The sequence below is a fragment of the Neolamprologus multifasciatus genome, chromosome 7 (assembly GCF_963576455.1).
Source record: "Neolamprologus multifasciatus chromosome 7, fNeoMul1.2, whole genome shotgun sequence".
Lineage (NCBI taxonomy): Eukaryota > Metazoa > Chordata > Actinopteri > Cichliformes > Cichlidae > Neolamprologus > Neolamprologus multifasciatus.
The window spans coordinates 10,657,317-10,681,617 of record NC_140445.1 but is presented as its reverse complement, the minus strand read 5'-3'; the positions used below and the strand labels follow the sequence as shown (position 1 = coordinate 10,681,617).

The window sequence follows — 24,301 nt, the reverse complement described above, 5'->3', positions numbered from 1 at the left end:
AACCACAATTGGGACAGACAGTGCACGAACCATGGTGGCTGCAGCACTTCCCATTCCATCACATGCCTTGTGTTGCTCACATATTGCAAACAACCCTCACTGTTAGCCCTGCTGATAGTGGTTTTAGTGATGCATTAGCAAAATGTTGCAAGATAGTGGGTCACTTTGCATCAGCAGGGCTGTGTTTAGAGGAATTATACCAGGAGGAAACAAGACTCATACAACATGTTTCCACAGGGTGGAATTAAATGCTGGATCTACTAAAGAATCAAGAGGCTGTTTTTGCTGCTTTAGACAAACAAAAGCACAAGCTAGTCATTTTAAGTCCATCAGAGCTGGTAAAACTCCAAAAGCTGGTGACTATCCTTGAGCCATGCAGGTATATAAAACTATTTCTTAACTTATTGTTACTGTTTCTTCAAAAAGCTCTATAGTTGACAGTTATTGTGTAGATTAATAAATACTTTCTTAAACTGTCTACTACAGGTTTGTGACTCAGCTTCTTGGAGGTGAGACATGTCTCATGTTCAATTGTTTTAACTTCTTTCTGCCACCTGCATCACACCATGGAGGTCTCTGATGATGACTCGAACTACATGGTGACTGCCTTCACACAGGACCTATCCCAACGTGTAGCTACACTCAACCATCAGTGGCTCAAGACAGCTACTGTGCTTGACCCATGCTTTAAGAATTTAAAGTGTCTTGCAAGGGGAGAGCGAGAAGAGGTTTGGACCAGCCTTGAGGCCCTGTTGCAGGAACAGTGTAAAGATGCCACCACAAAGGCACCAGTAAAGACAAAGAGCCTCCTCCTGTCTTCAGATTCTGATTCAGATGAGGAAGCCCTGTTTAACAGGGACCCTGAGTTTGTACAGAGCAGAACCCACCATCAGCGAGCCAACTGCAGTTGTGGTCCAGTCGAGCAGGCACCCACCCACAACTGTCTGTCCTGGCCCGCAAGTATTTGATTAGTCCTGCCACTTCTGTCCCATGTGACAGACTGTTATCACTTGCAGGTCACATAGTAACAAAAAAAGAGCTGCCTTGAGCTCTGAAAATGTGAACAGGCTAGTTTGTCCAAGTAACTGGCTAAAAGAGATGGACAATAAATAAGCATGGAGGTATTGTGAGTCCAATGGGTTTGTTATTTTTTGCACTAAAATGTTCCATGATCACATTGTTTTAGCCTAATGTACAAAATAATTTTGGCTAAGGTTACTCAGAGTTTAAAGGTGAAGCTGGTCAAATTACCTTTTATCTTTCTGCCTTATTTTTCTAACAAACAACAAATAACAAATTATAATTTATTTTTTCTTTGGGACAACCGGGACTTGGACAGGGGCCTGCCCGAGATCCCGGGAAATGAACAGTTGGTCCGTTGGCCGAATCGGCCGGGTACATGTGATGTACAGCGCCAGAGTTCAAATCATTTTAGAGCCAGCAGATGCTGAGCTGCCTCTCGGCCCAAGCCTTCCATCGGAACTGACTGCAGCTTAACCGACTGGGAGAGGTGGAAGTCCATTTTCCAGTCATGGATTGGCCTTCCCAGAACACAGTTTTGTTATTGTACTTCTGTACTAACCACAGTTTGTCAATGACAAACATCATGTTAGAGCATAAAGGTGTTTATAAGCACATAAGGCATCTGAGGTTGCAGGTTGATGATTGATTTTATAATTGTAAAATCAGATCTGCAGCCATCTGTCTTGGGCACTTGGGTAAAGAGGGATGCTGAGCTGACAACTGATTCTGGTGGTAATGCCAGAACCAGATGGTGGACACCACAGATGAAGAGAGGTTTCAGGCTAAAGGAGTCACAACAAGTAGGAAGAGGAATTCCACACACACTGTCTACAGCTTTGGTGGAACACTGCTTACCTCAACTGAGGCTATAATCAGGCAGTGAAAAGTACACACAAAGTGAGGAGGATCTCCTCAATACCATAGTTGTGCCTTCTATTGTGGAAGCAGAGTAGTCCACAGTGATGCAAATGCACCAATCTGTTGGGGTGAAGAGAGAGCTGAGCATAAAAGCAGACTTGTCAATTAAAGAGTTATTTTACATTCCTACGCTCACCTATGGTCATGACCTTTGGGTAGTGACCGAAAGAATGAAGTCACAGACACAAGTAGCCTTCGAAGAGTGGCTGGACTGTCCCTTAGAGAGAGGGTGAGGAGCTTGGTCATACGAGAGGGACTCGGAGTAGAGCCGCTGCTCCTCCATATCAAAAGGAGCCAAGATGAGGTATTTTGGGCATCTGACTAAGATAGACGCCTCATAGGTGAGGTATTCTGAGCATGTCTGGTAGGGGGCCCCTGGGGGAAACCAGAATTTGCACGAGAGAGATTATATCTCATAGCTGGCTTGGGAACTTCTTGGTGTCCCCGTAGATGAGCAGGAGAAGGTAGCTGATGTGAGGGAAGTCTGGGCTTCTCTGCTTAGACTGCTTCCCCCCACCATCCAGATAAGCAGCAGAAAATGGATGGAGACACACACACACACACACACACACACACACACACACACACACACACACACACACACACACACACACACACAAACAGCTAAAACAAAACTCAACCCTAACCTTGGTGACCTGATGGTCGTTAGTAAATTAATATCCAATTTACACATCTATGTAATGACTTTCATCATTTGGGTTAAGGTGTAGCTGTCTTAATTGTGCATTGACTTTGGTGATATACATGGATATGATGGAAATCAAGGCCAAAGCTAGTTGAAGGCTATGTCTTTTTTATCCTGTTATTTAATATCACAACAATATGCATAATAAGAACACTTCAAGCTCAGATATTTTTAGGTCATACACATATACACAGCCACACACACAGCCAAGAGTTTCTTACAGGTCTTTCTTTCGAGTAAAGGACTCCACAGCAGTGTGAACACTGGATTGAAGGGCAGATTGGTGAAAGTTGAGTTCAGACATACAAATATCATCACTGAACCTGAGAGGAGCTACATCAGTGAGGGCAAATTACCTTTCAGTGTCGCTGTCATCACTCGATTCTACTTCCTCTAGGGCAGCCTGAAGATCAACGATGCGCCGGATGGACGTCTCCAGGTCTGCCTGTAATGCCTGTCTGACAGTGCTGAGCTCTTCAACCTTCATTTCCTGTACAAAAAAGAGGAAGATGACAGATTCAGGGATGAATAAGATGGTCATCTTTTAACAGACCTGTTTGCTGTGCCCCAGCACACATCAGCAGTATTTATTAGCAAATTGTTACATATGCAAGCTGACATCCAGAGAAAAAAAGTGATTTCTTAAATTGTTCCATCATTTTCTTACTGACTCTCTGTCTCTCATATCCTGTCACATATGTATGCACCTACACACAACCAAAAGCTTTCAGGCTTTTGCCTTTGTTGGCTTTGAGACGGGTGTGGGAGCCACAGCTGTCATAGAAACACATAAGCATGTACGAGTGTGTGTATGTGTGCACCCCCATAACCTTGAAGAGACAATGAGGATTAATCATAGTCAGAGAGAGGAAGCAGGATGAGGGAGCGATGACGTTGGGTATGGTGGTGAAGAAGTCGGAGGAAGAGAGAGAGAGTTTGTGTGTGTGTGTGTCTGTGTACATGCACATGTGTGTGTGCCTGTTTGCATCCTGTTGTGTGTATGATTAAATCCATTTATATGGGGCTGTGTCTAAGTCTCCATTGCTGGTTGGTAGGTTGTTTAAGGGCATTCTTGTGTCTGTCTCTGTGTGTGTGTGAGTGTGTTGCTTTGTGCGAATAACTTAATTCCTGGAGCTCCTTCTCATTTTCTTGGCTCAGCTCAGAGGTCACAAAGAAATGTGCAGTTAGTGAGAACAAGAACATGACTGAATGTGTAACTGTAAGTAGCAGCTTTAAAGTCTGCTTGGCTGCTCAGATCTTCATCTAACTCACTTGTGCATTCACACTAGAGTAAAAATAGGAAAGCTCCTCCCTCCCTTTTTTCGCCCCATGTAAAGCTTTTATTAGTTCTTTAACATTTTTAGTTTTTTCAGTCATCTGTGACACCGACTCCACCGTGACATCCGTCATAGTTGAGGGTCCATTTGCTTGTCATTGCTCCTCGGAGTCGCTGAGTGGCAAGAGTTTTCCTATGGGTGACTGAGGATGAAATGTGAAATTGTGAAATTTCCAGTGCCATTACTACAAACGAATGTCTTCCTAGTTCCTTTCTCTCTGTTTGAGGCATTGGATGAGTCCCTCTCATTTGCAATGAATGGGTCGCTTATTAAGTTTGCCTTGCACGCATTTAGAGATGAAGACATCAGCTCCAATTTTAATACTTTGTGCACTGTCGCTACCAAGTTCTCCAATTTTGGCATCATTTTCTCCACTTTTGTTTTTCCAGGTGGACTTTGTGGAGCTGCTATGGAGTTTGTTTCTGCGAAGGCTTCAGTTTTCAGACCTGGAGGCTATATCTGTCATTGTCCTGAGTCTATGACCCAGCATTTGAGTCTCTGTTAGATTTAAGAGATATTTATGTTTAAGCTTGAGTTTAGTACTTCCTAGTGCCTCTGAGTTTTATTATCTATATTTTTGGTTCTTGGTTACTGTTTGATTTCTTTCATGTCCTAGTGTTGTTTCTGTGTCTTGCTGTCTGAGTCTCCAGTGCCAGTCAGTCTTGTCTCCATGTTTGTTTACCTTTTTGTCTACATTCAGCTCGTATGTCTCAGTCCTGGTCTAGCGTTAGGTACTTCCCGTCTTATTTTGAAAGTCCCTCATCTCATGAACATTATGTTCAGTCCCCCCCCCCCATGTCATTATTTGATTGTTGACTGATTTGTTCATGCTGTGTTCCCCAGCTGTCTCTGCTCAATTAATCACCCTCCTGTTTATATATATTGTGTCAGTCTCCCTTTGTCTATTGTCAGAATGTCAGTCACCTTTCATTTGTAGTTCCAGTGTTTTTTTGCCCTAGTTTATATACTATATTAGTGTTTCTAATTTCCTCAGGTACTTTACTTTTCACCATAATGTATTTTGCTCATCAGCCTAATTAAACAGTTTGCCTTTTGTTTACCACAATCCACATCTGTGTGTCTTCATTTGGGTCCTCATGCTCCTATTCACTACACAAGATAATGTCCCCCTTTCATACAGACAGTGAAAAAGCTATTGAGAAATCACCAGCCTTTGACGTGATAATCATTCTGCCTTTTGAACAGACTAATTCTGTTGCTTGCTTTATTATTTTCTTCAGTGGTTTGAGGGTCTGATCCTATCTAAGCTGTCTAAGAACTCTGAATCAAGAAAATGCAAATCGAATCCCAAGTTGTTACATTATTTCAAGCCCACAGAGCCCAAAAGCCTGAGAACAAAGTTCAATGTAATCAACAAGCTCTGATTACATTGACTTAATTAATTTGATGTGTCCATAACCTAAAATATATTTTTGTTTGTTTGCTTTGGTCCCTTTTTCGGTTCAGTTTTTCTTCCCACCTCTGTATCTAGATGTGGACAGTAACAAAGTACAAATACCTTGTTACTGTACTTAAGTACAATTTTTAGGTATCTTTACTTTCCTTGAGTAGTTATTTTTTGTGTACTTTTTACTTTTACTCCCTACATTTTTAAACAAATATCTGTACTTTCTACTTCTTACATTTTCAAAACAGGCTCTTTAGTTCTGGTTAAATGCATTTGGGTTGAATTATTATTTCGTCACTGTGAGCCTTCAAACATCAAACCCATGTAAGCTCAAACAGTAACACAGGAAAGGGATTCCTGTTTGTTTATTAATCACCAGGATGATGCATAAAAAGAGATTACATGTGCCAAAGGGGTTAAAAGTGGGACAGTGTTTTGTTTTTTTTTTGTTTATTTACTGACACAACACTGGAATGACTGCAGGTTTCTGTAAGTTGTGGTTGCGGTACCTTGCCATCTAGCTCGCCCTACTGAAGAGAAGAGAGCATAAAGGGAGTGACGTTTTTTTTTAAGTGGCAGGTTAGTTTAAATAAAATGTTTCTATCTGTTCAACAAACATCAGCAAACACACAAACTGTGTGCAGTTTGTCATAGAGCGTGTTGCTAGCTAAAGATCCAGCTGCTTCAGAGCTAACTTCACTCAGAGATGGAGTGTACATTTGTACATGTGACATTATGTTTTTTCATATTGTGAAATATGCTGCAAAACAAAATGAGGTAGACTAACTGCTATGTAAAGGCTGCATAAGAATACTCTGGAGTTTAGTGCAGGATAAACAGGTTAGTTTGCTGTACTGTGATGGATTTAAAGTAAAGAACAGTGTGACTGGTGCACAGTGGCTGTGGTTTCATGGTCAGAGTGTAGCAGAGATAAGATGGGGCCTGATTGTTTAAGACCTTGTATGTGACAAGCAGGATTTTGACTTCAATATAGAAGAAATATGCTCTCCCTTTCTAGTCCCTGTCAGTACTCTTGCTGGAGCATTTTGGATTAACTGAAGGCTTTTCGTGGAGTTTTTAGGACATCCTGATAATAATGAATTACTGTAGTCTAAAGTAGAAGCAATAAATGCATATTGAGTAACTCCAGTTAGTATTGCCCGGCTCTGTAGAATTCTGTTGTTTTCCGGCCTTGCTTTGGAGTAACCCTTGTCTCTGTGATTAGGTTTTTTGGATCTGCCCGCATTGTGACCCCTGAAATAAGAAGCAGAAGGTTAGAGGCCATCAAGGTCTTTATGTCTTTAAGACAATCCTGCACTTTAACTAATTGGTGTGTTTTATCTGGCTTCATGGATAAAGTTGTGTCATCTGCATAGCAATAAAAATTTATGTTATGTCTTCTAATGATACTGCCTAAGGGAAACATGTATAATGTAAACAGAATTGGTCCTAGCACTGAACCCTGTGGAACTCCATAATTAACCTTAGTGTGTGAAGAGGACTCTCCATTTACATGCACAAATTGGAGTCTATTAGATAGATATGATACAAACCACTGCAGCACAGTACCTGTAATACCTACAGCATGTTCTAATCGCTCTAATAGGATATTATGGTCAACAGTATCGAATACTGCACTAAGGTCTAGCAGGACAAGAACAGAGATGAGTCCACTGTCAGAGGCCATAAGAAGATAATTTGTAACCATCACTAAAGCTGTTTCTGTGCTGTGATGAGCTCTGAAACCTGAGTGAAACCCTTCAAATAAGCCATTCCTCTGCAGATGATCATTTAGCTGTTTGACAACTACTCTTTCAAGGATTTTTAATATTAGAGATATTAGAGATTAGAGATAGGTTGATCATTTTCAGGATTCAAGCATTAATTAATAGTAGGACTTTTTTGAGCAGTCTTGTAGGAATGGGGTCCAAAAAGACATGTTGATGGTTTGGAGGAAAAGGACTAAATGAATATCCATGGTACTGAAAGTAGCTGTAGATAATGTTAATATTAAATCTGTGAGATAATTATGAGTGATTTTTTCCTCTAATGGCTAAAATTTTATTTTGCAAGGTCATTACTAGTTAAGGTTAAAGAAATAGTTGGCTCAACAGAGCTTTGACTTTTTGTCAGCCTGGCTACAGTGCTAAAGAGGAACCTAGAGTTGTTCTCATTTCTTCAATCAGTGATGAAACGTAAGAGGTTCTGGCTTTACGGATGGCTTTCTTATAAAGCAACACACTGTTTTTTTGTGGTTGTGGTGTTTGCTCACACTTTTATTCCACAGCATTGTGCCGAAGTCCCAGTGCTGTCCAAACCGTGCTCCTATGATTGCACTCTGTAGTAATGACACTGATGTTTTCAAGTGTTCCAGATAATAAAGCAGCTGTTTTTGTTAATGAGTAGAGCTGAGAAGTGAGTGTTTTAAAAGTCTGCTTTACTTTTAGTTGTAGCCTGGAGGAAGTGTTTCCTGCCAGGACTTTAAAATCATGTGTCACAGCCTGTGTTGTGAAACTCCTGTTTAGGTTTATATTTAGCAGCCTACGTGCTGCCCGTGTAGTGGTGATCTATCTGCAAGCAGCAGGGATACCAGAGAAATGTATGGAAATACGCTTTTACTAGCTATTCTTTTATCTTCCTTTGTTTTAATGAAACAGAGTTCACATTAACACAATCTGAAAGAATACGATACATAGAATCAGACCAGGAGTGACATGTTTAGCTGCATGTTCTCCTTAAATTGCTGGCTGTCTGAGTGGTGTCCCAGAAACGATGTGGGCTTCATAGATAATTGGCAAACCTTCTGGAGGAAACCTGGTCTTGTTAGGAGAGACGGACAGACAGACCCACTTTGGATGGAGCAGCTCTCATTTCTCGAAATATGGACAAATTTATTAAACCTCCCAAAATATGACTATCCAGAGTTGGGAACAGGAAGCAGAGTTGCAGTCTTACACGCCTCTCTGCAGCTTCTCTCCTCCTGCTACCCCCAAAAACCCATCTCCATAGAGACTGTGTCAGCTCCCAAAAAGACAAAAAACAAACTAAAAACCAGCAACAAACAACTTAAACATAAACAATTACAAAGAAAGAACAATACAGTATCCACATCTGAACCAAAGCGTAAAATAGTGAAATGTGGATTATTAAATATTAGGTCTCTCTCCTCCAAGTCTCTGTTAGTACATGACTTAATAATTGATCAACAAATCGATTTACTCTGCCTTACAGAAACCTGGTTGCAGCAGGATGATTATGTTAGTTTAAATGAATCAACACCCCCGAGTCATTCTAACTACCAGAAATCTCGAAGCACAGGCCGAGGGAGCGGTGTGGCAGCAATTTTTCCACACCAGCCTATTAATTAATGAAAGACCAAGACAGACTTTTAATTCATTTGAAAGAATGTGTTAACATGTGGCATAGAAACTGAACGTTTAACAGTTTTTCCTGAAAACCTTCTCTTGTCTGATCATTTCCTGATAACATTTACATTTACAATAATTGATTACACAGCAGTGGAGAGTAGACTTTATCAAAGCAAATGTCTTTCTGAAAGCGCTGTAACTAAGTTTAAGAATATAATCCAGCCACTGTTATCATCGTCAATGCCCTGTACCAACACAGAGCAGAGCAGCTATCTGAACGCTACCCCAACAGAGGTCGATTATCTTGTTAATAATTTTACCTCCTCACTACGTATGACTCTGGATACTGTAGCTCCTGTGAAAACTAAGGCCTCAAATAAGAAGTACCTGACTCTGTGGTATAATTCTCAAACACGTAGCCTAAAGCAGATGACTCGTAAGCTGGAGAGGAAATGGCGTGTCACAAATTTAGAGGATCATTATTTAGCCTGGAGAAATAGTTTGTTGCTTTATAAGAAAGCCCTCCGCAAAGCCAGAACAGCTTACTAGTCATCACTGATTGAAGAAAATAAGAACAACCCCAGGTTTATCTTCAGCACTGTAGCCAGGCTGACAAAAAGTCAGAGCTCTTTTGAGCCAACCATCCCTTTAACGTTAACTAGTAATGACTTCATGAACTTCTTCACAAATAAAATTTTTATCATTAGAGAAAAATTACCAATAATCATCCCACAGATGTAATATTATCTACAGCTACTCTTAGTACCATTGATGTTAAGTTAGACTCTTTTTCTCCAATTGATCTTTCTGAGTTAACTTCAATAATTACTTCCTCCAAACCATCAACGTGTCTTTTAGACCCCATTCCTACAAAACTGCTCAAAGAAGTCCTGCCATTAATTAATGCTTCAATCTAAAATATGATCAACCTATCTCTAATAATCGGCTATGTACCACAGGCCTTCAAGCTGGCAGTAGTTAAACCTTTACTTAAAAAGCCATCTCTAGACCCAGCAGTCTTAGCTAATTATAGGCCAATCTCCAACCTTCCTTTCATATAAAAAATCCTTGAAAGAGTAGTTGTCAAACAGCTAACAGATTATCTGCAGAGGAATGGCTTATTTGAAGAGTTTCAGTCAGGTTTCAGAGCTCATCACAGCACAGAAACAGCTTTAGTGAAGGTTACAAATGATATTATGGCCTCTGACAGTGGACTCATCTCTGTGCTTGTCCTGCTAGACCTTAGTGCAGCGTTCGATACTGTTGACCATAATATCCTATTAGAGCGATTAGAACTTGCTGTAGGTATTACAGGTACTGCACTGCAGTGATTTGTATCATATCTATCTAATAGACTCCAATTTGTGCATGTAAATGGAGAGTCCTCTTCACACACTGAGGTTAATTATGGAGTTCCACAGGGTTCAGTGCTAGGACCAATTCTGTTTACATTATACATGCTTCCCTTAGGCAGCATCATTAGAAGACATAGCATACATTTTCACTGCTATGCAGATGACACGCAGCTCTATCTATCCATGAAGCCAGATAACACACACCAATTAGTTAAACTGCAGGAATGTCTTAAAGGCATAAAGACCTGGATGGCTGCTAACTTTCTGCTTCTTAATTCAGATAAAACTGAGGTTATTGTACTCGGCCCTGAAAATCTTAGAAATATGGTATCTAACCAGATTCTTACTCTGGATGGCATTACCTTGGCCTCCAGTAACACTGTGAGGAACCTTGGAGTCATGTTGACCAGGATATGTCCTTCAACGCACATATTAAACAAATATGTAAGACTGCTTTCTTCCATTTGTGCAACATCTCTAAAGTTAGAAATATCCTGTCTCAGAGTGACGCTGAAAAACTAGTTCATGCATTTATTACTTCCATGCTGGACTACTGCAATTCATTATTATCAGGATGTCCAAAAAACTCACTGAAAAGCCTTCAGTTAATCCAAAATGCTGCAGCAAGAGTCCTGACAGGGACTAGAAAGAGAGAGCATATTTCTCCTGTTTTGGCTTCCCTTCATTGGCTTCCTGTTAAATCCAGAATTGAATTCAAAATCCTGCTCCTCACATACAAGGTCTTAAATAATCAGGCCCCATCTTATCTTAATGACCTTGTAGTACCATATCACCCTATTAGAGCACTTTGCTCTCGCACTGCAGGCCTACTTGTTGTTCCTAGAGTATTTAAAAGTAGAACGGGAGGAAGAGCCTTCAGTTTTCAGGCCCCTCTTCTGTGGAACCAGCTTCCAGTTTGGATTCGGGAGACAGACACTATTTCTACTTTCAAGATTAGGCTTAAAACTTTCCTTTTTGCTAAAGCATATAGTTAGGGCTGGACCAGGTGACCCTGAATCCTCCCTTAGTTATGCTGCAATAGACGTAGGCTGCCAGGGATTCCCATGATGCATTGAGTTTTTCCTTTCCAGTCACCTTTCTCAGTCACAATGTGTTAATAGACCTCTCTGCATTGAATCATATCTGTTATTAACCTCTGTCTCTCTTCCACAGCATGTCTTTATCCTGTCTTCCTTCTCTCACCCCAACCGGTTGCAGCAGATGTCCGCCCCTCCCTGAGCCTGGTTCTGCCGGAGGTTTCTTCCTGTTAAAAGGGAGTTTTTCCTTCCCACTGTCGCCAAAGTGCTTGCTCATAGGGGGTCATATGATTATTGGGTTTTTCTCTGTATCTATGAAGCGCCTTGAGGCGACTTTTGTTGTGATTTGGCGCTATATAAATAAAATTGAATTGAATTGAATTGAATAGAATAGGATACATGTTTAAATGTGCTATATGAATAAAATCACTAGACTGTAACCTGCACATTTAACTCTGCCAAGAAGGGTATGCTTTTGGTAGCATTTTTTGTCCACCAGTGTCATTCTGTCTGTAAACACAACAGCTCGAAAAGTTCCATTAAAATTTGCTTCCATACACCGATGACTTCAAGGTCAACATGATTTATTCATGGAAAATTGTCAAAAAGCCTTTTAAGTTAGAATCTACAATTCTTACAAGTGTGATGTGTATTCTCGATGTATAGAAAATACCCTATAAAGATTTTAAATTTCATGTCACGTTTGACTTTTGACCTCACTTTTACATTTCAGTACTTTTCTTTGGAACTGACTCCAAAATGTGTTATATCTCTAAAGAAAGTATTGTCCACACTGACAATGAGCTGCGTAGTTAGTTAGAAATACACTACAGCATAATATTATATAATAAGCTAAGTTATTCATGTCTGTTTACTTCCATATCCATACATTTTATCCATTAGCTGCTCCTACATAATGTTTCTGTACACAAACCTCTGTCATGCTATCTTTACCTGATTTTTACAGCAATACAAACTTCTTGAAGTACATTTAAAAATAACAGAGAAGCCTAAATGAATAAATGCAAAATGCAATACTGTTCCTTTAACAGGGGATGCTGCTCAGAGAATGAGCTGCCCTAGTGGAGGTTTGCACTTTTGTGGTGCTTCTTGTTTATTTTTAGGTTAGTTACACCAAAATTTCAGACTTGGCATTAATAACACGTCCTTCACTGTCCCAAACAAACACAGTCTTTGCCCCAGATTTAGTTTGTTGCAAAAATTGCTTACTCAATTTCTGATACAGGATTAGTCAGCAGACAATACAAGGAAACTTTTTATGATAACTGATATGGTAACATGTTGTAATAACCATTGCTAATAAACAGAAAACTGAATATGTTGTGAACTAATAATATGTTGGCACTCACTAATGATTATTGTACATTAATGTTTTTAAATGCAGTGGTCAAACCCATGTACATATATCTCATGTAGATATACACGGTGAGTGCTAAAACTGAAATGAATTATTTCATTAAAGTGAAAAAGAGTCTTACTAAAATCAGCTTCGACTTTACATAATACTGGACCGATTATTATTTTATTGCTTGCCAACAGTAAAATAACCATCGCTCATGATATCGGTTATTACAAGGTGTGGTTACCAGCTCCATGCGTCTGCGGCTGCTCTCCTGCTCTGCCTGGCTCAGCTCCTCCATCTCCAGTCTCATGTCCTGCACACGCTGCTGGTAGTAGCGCGCATTCTCTCTCTCCCGAGCCTCGGCCTGTGCGCTCTGCTCCAGCTCCTCTCCCAGACGAACCACGCTGTCCCTCAACCGCAGCACCAGCACCTACGGGAGACGTAGGAGCTGCAGGCATGTTCTCGCATGGTAACAAGTGTAGATGAATCATCCGAGCTTACCTCAAACCTCTTCACTTGCCCTCTCTGAAACTCTAATTTATTTTCCAGGTCACGTACACGTGCCTCTTGTTTACTGACAATGCTGCGCCCCACAGTGGACGATTCCAGGAACTGCACCCTCGATACACACTGCTGGAGCTGAGTTGCAAGCCAAAAACATTTAGAGGATCAACGTGCAGATATATCAGAAAGCGTGAACGTGCTCCACCTGAAGCTGGCATGTATATTCAGACTTGCAACAAGCAGGTTAAATGTTCCATGAATCCATCACAACCTCATCCCAGCTAATTTCAAAAGCACATAAACCCCCGAGTGATCATTTTAATTTCTGACTGTCAAAGCAAAGATACCTCTTCTTGGAGAGACTGTTTCTGTTTCTTCACCTCCTCCAGTTCAGCTTGCAGTTCTCTGATCTGAGCAATATCACTGGAGGACTGAAGGGGACAAAGCAAGAGAAAGTCACCTGAAGTGAATGATGACTTAGGTCATCAACAGGATTTGAAGGATTTCAGCTAAAAAGCAGTACCTGCGCAATGAGTGCTTTGTGTTTCTTCATAAGTTCATTTAGATCTTCCTGATCCTCTTCGAGCCTCTTCAACAGGTCCACCTTCTCCTGTTGCAGCAGAGCTAAGTTTTCATCCACCTGCACTCAGGAAGACAAAAACATAAGTGGAAGACTACTCCACACTCTTCATTTTTACTATTTAATCTAAAGAGTGTTTTCTGTACCCAAAATAAGAAGACAGAAAGTGATGAAATCACAAGTGACCCTGTCAAGTTTGCTTAGAATTAGTTATGTTTTTATTTAATTTCAAGTAATGTGCAGTTTTAGTATTACGTAAACAAAGCTAAGACAAGAAGACAAACAGTCTGTGTCTAAAGTTATTTTCTAAGATATTTTCTACATGATGTCTGATTAAATATGCAATATTTACATTCAGGACCGTAAGTATCAAGCACATCAGAACACACTCACATCACCATGTTTTATTTTCCAGTTGCAAACACACACAGAGTGTGCAAAGCAAGTGAGATCACTAGAGTTGTACATTGTTTTTTCAGAGCTTAACAAGTCAGTAGACACAACAAAGAGTGCTTTCACTCCTTTACCTTCCGTGGGTCACATGCCTGCCAATACACAATAAAATAAAACTCTCACCACACTCTTCTGTTTGCAGATGTTTTCTAGCTCAGCCTGATTGTTGTCCAGCTCCTGGGAGAGAGTTGCCTGAATGCTCTCAGCCTCAAGTCGCCTTGCTTCGCTCTCCTCAAGCTAAATGGAGACATGGGAAGTGTTTCTCCAGCAGAGCAGCAGGTGACACTAGAGCAGGTTTGTCAAGGTAAAGGTGAATGTAAAAGTGGACGTACCTGGAAGTGCAGATGCTCTATCTGGTCTTTACTGCTGTTGGGTAGGTTCTGCCCTGAGCTTTCCATAGTAGCAAGAAGAAGCTGGGCATCAGCCAGGAGGGCGTGAGTTCTCTTCAGATCTCTCCTTAGCTTCTTCTCTACATCAAAGTCTCTGTGTCCCACCTGTAAAGTGTGACACTTTAGAATAAAGCTCTTCTAAATGAATAACTGAATTAGTAAAAGTAACTCTATCCTATCTTTGATAAGTTCCAGGCACACATTCATTGACATCACAGCACATCACCGTGAACTCAAAATTAGAAATGATATTCAGATTATTCAAATAGGGTGATTTTTACTAGTTTTGCTCACTCACAAGTAGTTTTCATTGGGCATCATTCATATTCTGTGTGTTTTTGTGCTTCTCTTTCAATCAGGGTCACTGTGAGTTGATCCTTCAGTTTCCTCTGTTTTAATTCAAATCTGCTTAATGTCTTAATACTACTATGCTGGTGATGCACTGTTTAACTTTTCCTTTCAACCTAACAACCTTCAATAACCTTAGAAAGTATCAAGTACAACTGCAATTGTAAGAATGTTCCAACGTTCCCTCTAAGCTGCGCGCGTGCGCAATTGCGCACTGCTGGCACGTCTCTGCGCACAGAAAATCTGTGTTGCACACACACACAAAAAAAATCTAACCTGAATTGAAATTAAAATAAATACGTTAACAATTCTGTTTTGCAGTGTTAGTCAGTAAGTGACTGGCTGCTCCAGTATGGGATTAGAACGATGCCACCTAATCCCACAGTCCAGCCAATGATGCATTCACATTCGTATATACGCAGCTAATCAACGTCGTTGACAGGCTAGCTAGCAAAGCAGCGTGGCTGATGTGGAGTGAAGCCACGTTAATGACAACGTGTACTACCATTGGAGATGTGAGCAGGACAGACGGAACAATTAACGAAAAAGTGTAGACTATACCATAATTTAAAAACTATAACAGTTTTTAAATTATGTTGATAGGCCACGTAAAACCATAGTTATGATAAAAAATTTTAAAAAAAATGCAATGTTTGGTTTTCTTCCTGAATACTATCGTTGTTTATATTTACTGCGGAATTCATGGTAAAAACTGTGTTTTATAAGGAAAACGCTGAAAGCACTCTCCACCTGTGAGCAAACGCCCCCCCCCCTCCCCCAGCCTTTCCTATTGGTGGAAAAATGTACTATGTGGGCCAATCAAAAAATGATATGGCAACATGGCATTTAGTTGTTTAGGAAGGGGGGAGTTTTAGGAGTGACGGTGGTGTTTTGAGATGGGAGAGATTTGCAACGTTTAGCGCAAATCTTGTGTAGTTAGTGTGTAGTGTAGTCAATAGTTTTGTTGTGTGTGTCAGAACAATGAGGCAACTGCTGAATGTTACAGGTGTTACAGGAGTGATACATCTCCTGTTGTCAGGCCTGCAGGTATCAGGCTGTTGTTCTCCTTTATCTCATAGTGGACAGAAATTATTTTTTGGAGTGGCACAAATGATTTGTGTGGCATCAGATTTGATGCAGAACAACTGATTGTTCTGTAAATAGTTTGAAATGTTTATTTTAAAAAACGCCTTGGCTACATTTTTAGGTAAACAGGTGCAAAAAAACTTTGTTGTTTGCATAACTCAGTTACTTTTTTGAAGTAGTAACTATATAATTAATTGCCCAACATTGGTCATTATATACTGTATTTTGCAGACAGAGAGTTACAGGTCTCTCTCCCAGACCACAGACTCCTAATACAAGTCAGAGCTTTATTATAAAAAAAAGAAAAGAAAAAAGTTGTGTTTTCAAAATTGGAGTTCAAGTTATTTTTACTTCCAATAGTGTTAACATACTACACAGGTCATGAACAAGATTATTATTATTTTTTTACATTTTCATTGTAAGTGGGATAAAGCATTTAATTAAAAGTAGTCTAACATAAATGTAAATGCTGTAATTTGATTATTTTAATAAACCATGTAACTTGGATGGATTTGATGCTGGCGTGACCACAGTGCATACGTCCAATGTTGCTCACAGTGGTCCAAGTGTCCGCTCAGGGAGTTTGTGTGTTCGCTCAGACACATGAAAAAATAGAGGGAACATTGGTTGGGACACTGTAGAATATAAATATTGCAATGCAATGTCTTGATGCATGCTCAATCATCGAGGTAAAGAGATCCCAAAAAATTGATTCTGTTCATCTCGACATTATGTTTTCAATGGGAAAAATGTTTAGTCACATTTTACATATATGTTAAAAAGTACATTTTCTCAAACTGAGAAAATTTAAGAAACATGTAAGAAAAATATGAACTCCTTATGAAGTTGATGGCAGTAACGCGTCTCAAAAAAGTTTGGAAAGGAAATGGATGTGGTACTAAAGCAAAACAGCTGGAGGACGATTTTGCAACTAATCGGGTTGACTGGCAGCAGCTCAGTAACATGACTGGGTATAAAAAGAACATCTTAGTGAGGCAGAGTTACTCAGAAGTAAACGTGGGAAGAGTCTGCAAAAAAAGTGCACATACAAACTGTGGAACAGTTTGTACAGTGCATACTCATAATGTCATCAAAAGACTCAGAGTCTCTGAGCACAAGGGACAAGGCTGGAAGTCAGTATGAGATGCATCAAATCTTTCTGCAGCACATGATCAGCTGTAGCTTCTTCTCTGCATTTGGACAGCACAGTGAGCTGTGTTCACAGACAGTGATTTCTCCAAGTCTTTCTGAGCTATGCACTATTTTCTATCACAATAGTTGATTAACTCCCATTAACAATGACTGAAGTTGGGTAACCTAAGAGGCCAGCAACTTTTTTCTTTTTTCTCGTGGTTTGTGCATGCGCATCATGAATAAACCACCTTGGCTAAAATGTGTGATGTAGAGAAGATGGAGTGTAAAAAAGGTGTAACTCATTTAGTACATTAGCAAGGAAAAATGTAACCATGATGATCTCAATTTGTCTGCTCTAATATAACAGGCAACTGGACTAGATGCAGGCTCAGCAGCACTTTCAGATTCACACATTGTACGAGACACTCATTACCACATTCAGAGACCAATTCCGCTGTAGATATTAACAGTAAGCCATGTCGCACACTGCTCAAGTCTTTCGATTCAGCTAATTATTTTTTATGGATGTTTTTAATATACTTTTTTAAAAAAAATCAAGATTTAGGCCTGTGTTTCTGAGGTCATAAACAATTGTTTAGTTTAGGTTTTTTTTCAGAGATATATGGTCCTCACACGACAGCCAGTGCAAACATATGACTTTTAAAATACAATGCTGGACATTAAACAGAATACAAAGTATTTCAAATAAGCTCAACCTTAAACATATGCAGCAGTAATATTAATCATTTCACACTGATGGGTAACATTATTATTTTTACTTTTGATCTCTGCACAATTTTCCAGTAATAGAGTTGTATGTGTACATGTAGTTGTTACCATGATGTCTGTAAAAAAAAATTTTTTTTGGAATGTATTAGATATTTGTTTAACTATAGTAGTAATCATATTTTACAATTCTTCAGCCAGGAAGGAATGCAGAAAGGTGAAGATGTCAATGTAGAGTGCAGACAAGCAGTGTGTGTGTGTGTGTCTGTGTGTGTGTGTGTGTGTTTTACCTGGTCACACAGAGTTGCAATGAGTCCTTCCAAGTCGTGCTTCTCATGAATCACCATCTGTTTCTCCTCATACTCCTGCTCCAGTTGCATTTCCAACTGCCTCAGCTACACACACAGACACACACGATGAATTTGTAAGTGTCAGGCGGTTCTGATTCAGTTTGTGATATTCATGGGGAGCTTGTTGGGATTAAGTAGCATCCCTGCTTTTTGTAGATGATGTAGCTTTGTTGGCTTCATCAGAGCACAACCTTAGGCATACAGTGGTGCAGTTTATAGCCAAGTGTGATGTTTTGTGACTTTAGTATACCTTACAGTTTCCAGGAGCAACTACTGGTCCTGTAATAAAAGGTATCTATGATAAATGTTTAGCCACTAAGAGCTTTGCTTACTCGCTTTTACAGCTAATGCTGCTGGAAGAGGGCTTACAAAAATTTCAGAAGCTTCTTCTGCCCTGCTTATAGGAGCTGAGTTTAGTTTGTGTGGAAGAAGTTTTTATCATCTCTCCCAAAAGTCTTAATATGAGGATAAGGCTTTTCCTACCAGGAATGATGATGTCAGCGCCTGTTGTGGCCATTTTTGTTGAATGTTTATAAAACGCAATTTGTATTCATTTTTGTTTTTTCTTTAAAGTTGTAAGAATATGCTGACCTAGTTTTGTTATGTAAATTTGTAATTCATTTTATTGGAAAAGTTTTTTGGAAAGTGATTGGAAAGTGAATGGGAGCTTATGGACCCTCCCATTAATCAGGGGATTAAGAGCACCCTGGAGGGGTGTGGTAAAGATGGTTTTTTGTTTGCCAAATGTCTGATGGGAAGACGGGAGGGTTAGAAAATGATTTTTTGACCACTTTTGAAGTTGTTAAAGCAAATTAAGTTAACTTTCGTTTAATTTTAAGTTGTAAGAAGTTATTTGGTTGATTTTTGTTTATAATTTTCCACGAAATAAACAACATATGATTTTTAAACAATGGAGTCAGAAGTGCGTTCTAAAACAAACCTCCCGTTGCCACCCACGGCCTTTTCTTGGACTTTTTTGGTGTTTGGAACATAAAAGGCCGTGACAGCGCCTAAAGCAGAATTACTGCTCTGTAATATTTATGTGATAATCTTTCCCATGTGACTTGACTAATACTATACCGGCTGCCACAGAAACTGTGGCATCTGTTGGGATTTTCCCACACAAACATCTTTAGGGTTTACAGAGAATTTGTAAAAAAAAATATCCCGTGAGCAGCAGTTCTCCAAATGAAAATGTCTTGATGATGTCAGAAATCAGAGGAGAATGGTCAGACATTTTAACTACTTCACTTTGCACAGCATCATCAATAATCAGGGAATGTCACAGTCCCACATTAGCGAGGAGGGAAAACCACTGGTGTCTGCAGTGCATTGTAACTGCTGTTGTACAACTCTAGTGATCTCACTGAAAGAGCCTGTTTCTGTGGAAAACGTTCATTTTAAAGAATCTCTCATTTTAAGATCTGCTGGCAAAACTTCAACAAACTGTCTTGTATGTGATGTGCTTTATCCAACCTTAAAGTCATGTGGTTTTGTTGTTATTAAAAAATAAAACAAATTAAAAAATACGTGTTTTTTAAGCATGTACGTTAAAATGATTGGTTGTGGAACAGTCAGTTTGTAAGTGTATTTGTTAAACCCACTCGTCTCTGAGAGGACTTGTGGACATCCTCTAACTCCTCGTCTTTATCTTCCAACTCCTTTTGATGGATCTGCTTCATCCTTTCCACCTCTATCTCAAACCGCATGTGGATCTAAAGGACACGGACAAAGACAATGGTGAGGGAAGAAGCAGCAGGGACAGCAATATATTCTGTGTGTGCTGTATCACCTGTTGCTGCTGCTGTATTTTGGCAGTGAGCTTGGCGATTTCCTCTGCTTTCTCATTGACCTGGCTCTCCAGGAGGCGAAGCTGCTTCTTGAGGGCAGGCAGTGACTCTGAGGCAAGGTCAACAGGTAGGCTGAGGTCACGGATCTGAGCACACAGGTCCTCCTTCTGCTTCTGCAGACGGCTAACCTCTGCCTGGCTTTCCTGCACACATCCACACAACACTGGAGTTTCTGACTTTAAGACATTTCATTCTCATGCTCCTTTATACATTTCATCTTTGTCCATTGGTCAGTGCAGCATCTTGGAAGTTGGCACAGGTTAGTCAGCATGAGCTAGCTCAAGGAAGTTTGGCAGATTTTGCAATTTGGGATATGATCCAGAACACAATATCATGTAGGAACACAAACACATAAAAAATCAAAATGCTGCTAAACCAACTAAACTAAACTATTTCTAACTTTTGGGACCGATGTAACTTTTCTTTGCCACAGCATAGTGATATCACCCTGAAAGTGAGAGTCAGATGCTTTGTAACTTTATCCTTAATCATTTGTTCTTTACTTTTATTTACATGTTCATAATGAAGACAGACATATACATGACAAGCTAATTGTCTCCTCAGCAGCAGGTCAGCCTTCATTCTGTACTCATGTAGTGTCCAGCATCAACATTTTGGGTCAGATGTGACATTAACTCCACACAGTTTCTGTAACATAGCTGTCTCAGAGTCATCAACCTACAGTATGGTCTGTTTGATTTGATCAGAGCAACAGCCTATCATGAATTACACGTGACAGCTGTCATTTCCACATTACATTTGAGACTCTCTTCCAGGTTAACCTGTTGAATCAGTCTGTTTTTCTGTTGGACACTTTTGGATACTACTCCATAAAATCACATGTAAATCCACTAAATAATTCTGAAGACTATTTAATATTACATAGAGTCTACAGATGTATGCAACAAAAGTGGCATCACCATCTGTTTGTGTATTTTGAATCTTATACAAGCATAGCTGTATAAGCTGTAAGCACAGCTGATGCCATTATTTTTTAATGTTGCTTTGTGTTGTTTGTCACAAACAACACAGTCCAGAGGTCGGTTTTAGAGGCTATCCAGTCAGGTGAGTTATTAAAAAGCTTAACTGGATTTTAGAGCTGTATAAAAGGGAGGGACAAAGACCAAATCAGGATGATTTTTAATGTTGTTAAGCTTTTTAATATGGTACATTTGAGGAACTGTAGCTTTTGGCATCTGCACAATTACTGAAGTAACCACAAACTCATCATTACATGACATTACTGTGAAATAGCATAAATCTTTTAATCAGTTCATATAAAAATCTACACACAGTCAACACATAGGCCAACCCACCTGTTGGCTGCAGCGCAATTTGTATATTTCAGTTCCCAGCGCTGTGTTTTCCTGAAAGGCTTTGTCCTTCTGCTCTCGCTCACACTCAGCTTCCTCCAGAGCCTGAGTCAGCTTGTTATCAAACCTGTATGAACGCATACAAACAGCATGAGGATTTTGTATTCACTATGATTATACATCATATTTGTAAAGAAGTATATATCGACAATTTTTGGCAGTGTATCACTTTTTGACACATCTCATTTGTTTGATGGTGGGAAAAGTAAAATTAACTTTATTAATTGAACAAGGGGGTGTTCTGTGTTCTAGTAGTTGCAATTTCAGCAGCAGAAAAGAGACAAAGTCTTGATTCATAGTTAAATCTCCCTAGAATATTAAAGAAAAAAGGGGGAAAACCTAGAAGTTTTTTCCAACAGAAAAAATAAAACAATAACAATAATATCAGAGGGTGAGAGGAAAATATTTTCTTGGAAGATATAATTATTAGTAGTAATAGTAGTAGTAGTAAATAAACTCAGACAAATAATTCCACACAGGCACTCGAAGGAACTGACATTCAGAAACACATGACACAAAATAAAACTAAGGATTATACCAGAAATGCAGAAAGATACAAAGATACACAGCTGTATATTGATATGACAAATCATAATCTGGTTTTCTTTCAGTCTTGCTTTTTCTCTGCGTGACGCTGACAATCCCGTGCTCTTCTTGAAAACCCAGGACAATCTTGCTTGGTGTTCGCTCGCTCTGTGGTATAGTATCGCTTCCTGTTCCTGCTCAAACACAGTGGTGTTTCTGAGTAGCTTATTTGCTTAGCAGTTTAATTAACAACTTTTAAATACATTCTTTTTTCACAGTATAATCTTCACGTGCTTCATCCGAAGCACACTTTCTGTGTACTCACTACCTAATTTATAGCCAAAGTATTCACTCACTGTCTCTGTACTGTTTCGCTAGCTTAGCTCGTAGCCGACCCATTAGCACCATGGCTACTTCACCTGTCCCTTCTGCACTTTCTTGCTCATTGTGTCAGATGTTTAGTTACTCCTCGGCCTCCTTTAGCAGTAATGATATCTGTAACAAATGTAGCATATTTGCAGCTCTGGAGGCCAGGATTACTGAACTGGAGACTCGGCTTTGCACCCTGCTCTCACCCTTAGCTAGCCAGGCCCCTGTAGCTGGTGCAGCCGAAGATAGCGTAGGCCCCGCTAGCTGTTCCCCGGCAGACCCCAAGCAGCTGGGGAAAGGCTGGGTAACGGTGAGGAGGAAGCGTAGTCCTAAACAGAAGCCCCAGGTACACCACCAACCCGTTCATGTGTCTAACCGTTTTTCCCCACTCGGTGACACACCCGCTGGGGGTCAAACTCTGGTAATTGGTGATTCTGTTCTCAGACATGTGAAGCTAGAGACACCGGCAACCATAGTCAATTGTCTTCCAGGGGCCAGAGCAGGCGACATTGAAGGAAAGAATGGGAGGGAGAGCCTTCAGTTTTCAGGCCCCTCTTCTGTGGAACCAGCTTCCAGTTTGGATTCGGGAGACAGACACTATCTCTACTTTTAAGATTAGGCTTAAAACTTTCCTTTTTGCTAAAGCATATAGTTAGGGCTGGACCAGGTGACCCTGAATCCTCCCTTAGTTATGCTGCAATAGATGTAGGCTGCCGGGGGATTCCCATGATGCATTGAGTTTTTCCTTTCCAGCCACCTTTCTCACTCTCTATGTATTAACAGACCTCTCTGTATTGAATCGTATCTGTTATTAATCTCTGTCTCTCTTCCACAGCATGTCTTTATCCTGTCTTCCTTCTCTCACCCCAACCGGTCACAGCAGATGGCCGCCCCTCCCTGAGCCTGGTTCTGCCGGAGGTTTCTTCCTGTTAAAAGGGAGTTTTTCCTTCCCACTGTCGCCAAAGTGCTTGCTCATAGGGGGTCATATGATTGTTGGGCTTTTCTCTGTATCTATGAAGCGCCTTGAGGCGACATTTGTTGTGATTTGGCGCTATATAAATAAAATTGAATTGAATTGAATTGAAATTGATAATCTCAGCTGATATGAAAAAAAGTTATACAGCGTGGGGTTAAAACAAACCTTCTCTGCTTGCGGTCCAGTTCATGCATGCGGCTCTGCAGACTGTCAGTAAGGACCCGGGCATCCTGAAGGTCAGAGGTCAAATGACGACAGTGACGTTTCACCTCTGTCACACTCCTCCTGGACTGCTCCAGCTGGGCCTGCAATGTCGCCACCTTCACAAAAACAGAGTAACATTACAAATCATAACTTTAGTAATAATAAGTAACTTTAGAAACGAATCACCCATCAGTGCTCCGTTCACCTTTCAGCATCCTGTCTCACCTTGGCATCGAGCTCTTGTCGAGTTTGTCTTTCTGTCTCAAGTTTTTCCTCTGTCTGTTTCAGTCGTCTGCAAACAAATTCCATCTCAGTCTGGCAGCACTCCAGCTGCATGACCAGTTCAGTTTCTGCAAGATGTGGAGGAATGGATATGACTTTGTTGGAGTCACTTTATATGTTGTGACATTTCTCTATTTCAACACTAGATTTCCCGTGTGATAAAATAAGATATTTATGAATAATTTGATTCGTTTTTTGAGTTTTGCAGATTGTTCTTTTGGTGAGTTCAAATCAAATGGTAAATGGAATGGTACTTATATAACACCTGTTAGTCAATATGAGCACTCAAACTCCTTTCTACTATAAATCCCATCACCCAACACACACACATTCATACAGCTGAGCCACAGATTGTTCACCAGGCATAATGAATAGAGATGATTACAGAGCATTTTAAAAATATTTTAACTTTTTTTTTAACTTTTCTTCCCCAAACATTGGTTGGTTTCTGCTTTCTGTCTTGGAGAAACGTAGCAGAAGAATCATATGACTGGGTTTTGAGGCTTTAGGTAATATCCTTACTCTTAGTCTATATTTTGGAGAAAGACAAAAATATATATATTATTATATAATTATATAATATAATTATAATTATATAATATATTATATATATATGTATTATTTTGATTTCGGAGAA

General features: G+C 39.9%; 1 protein-coding gene across 5 annotated transcripts in view; it reads right to left on the bottom strand.

The window, feature by feature from the left end:
• The window catches only part of myo18b (myosin XVIIIB), a 60,593-nt gene that overhangs the window by 6,523 nt on the left and 29,769 nt on the right, over positions 1-24,301 (bottom strand). For 4 of the 5 annotated variants that reach the window (XM_085168115.1, XM_085168117.1, XM_085168118.1 and 1 more), the window contains 14 exons: positions 23,608-23,732; positions 23,344-23,498; positions 21,252-21,375; positions 19,878-20,078; positions 19,690-19,800; positions 18,026-18,130; positions 14,385-14,546; positions 14,176-14,289; positions 13,543-13,659; positions 13,367-13,450; positions 13,017-13,154; positions 12,760-12,945; positions 3,004-3,137; positions 2,869-2,910 (listed from right to left, as the gene is read on the bottom strand). In XM_085168115.1, coding sequence (XP_085024241.1) covers positions 2,869-2,910; positions 3,004-3,137; positions 12,760-12,945; positions 13,017-13,154; positions 13,367-13,450; positions 13,543-13,659; positions 14,176-14,289; positions 14,385-14,546; positions 18,026-18,130; positions 19,690-19,800; positions 19,878-20,078; positions 21,252-21,375; positions 23,344-23,498; positions 23,608-23,732 — 1,798 coding nt within the window. The remainder of the gene's footprint in view (positions 1-2,868; positions 2,911-3,003; positions 3,138-12,759; positions 12,946-13,016; positions 13,155-13,366; positions 13,451-13,542; positions 13,660-14,175; positions 14,290-14,384; positions 14,547-18,025; positions 18,131-19,689; positions 19,801-19,877; positions 20,079-21,251; positions 21,376-23,343; positions 23,499-23,607; positions 23,733-24,301) is intronic. The other variant, XM_085168119.1, reaches the window with a different exon arrangement.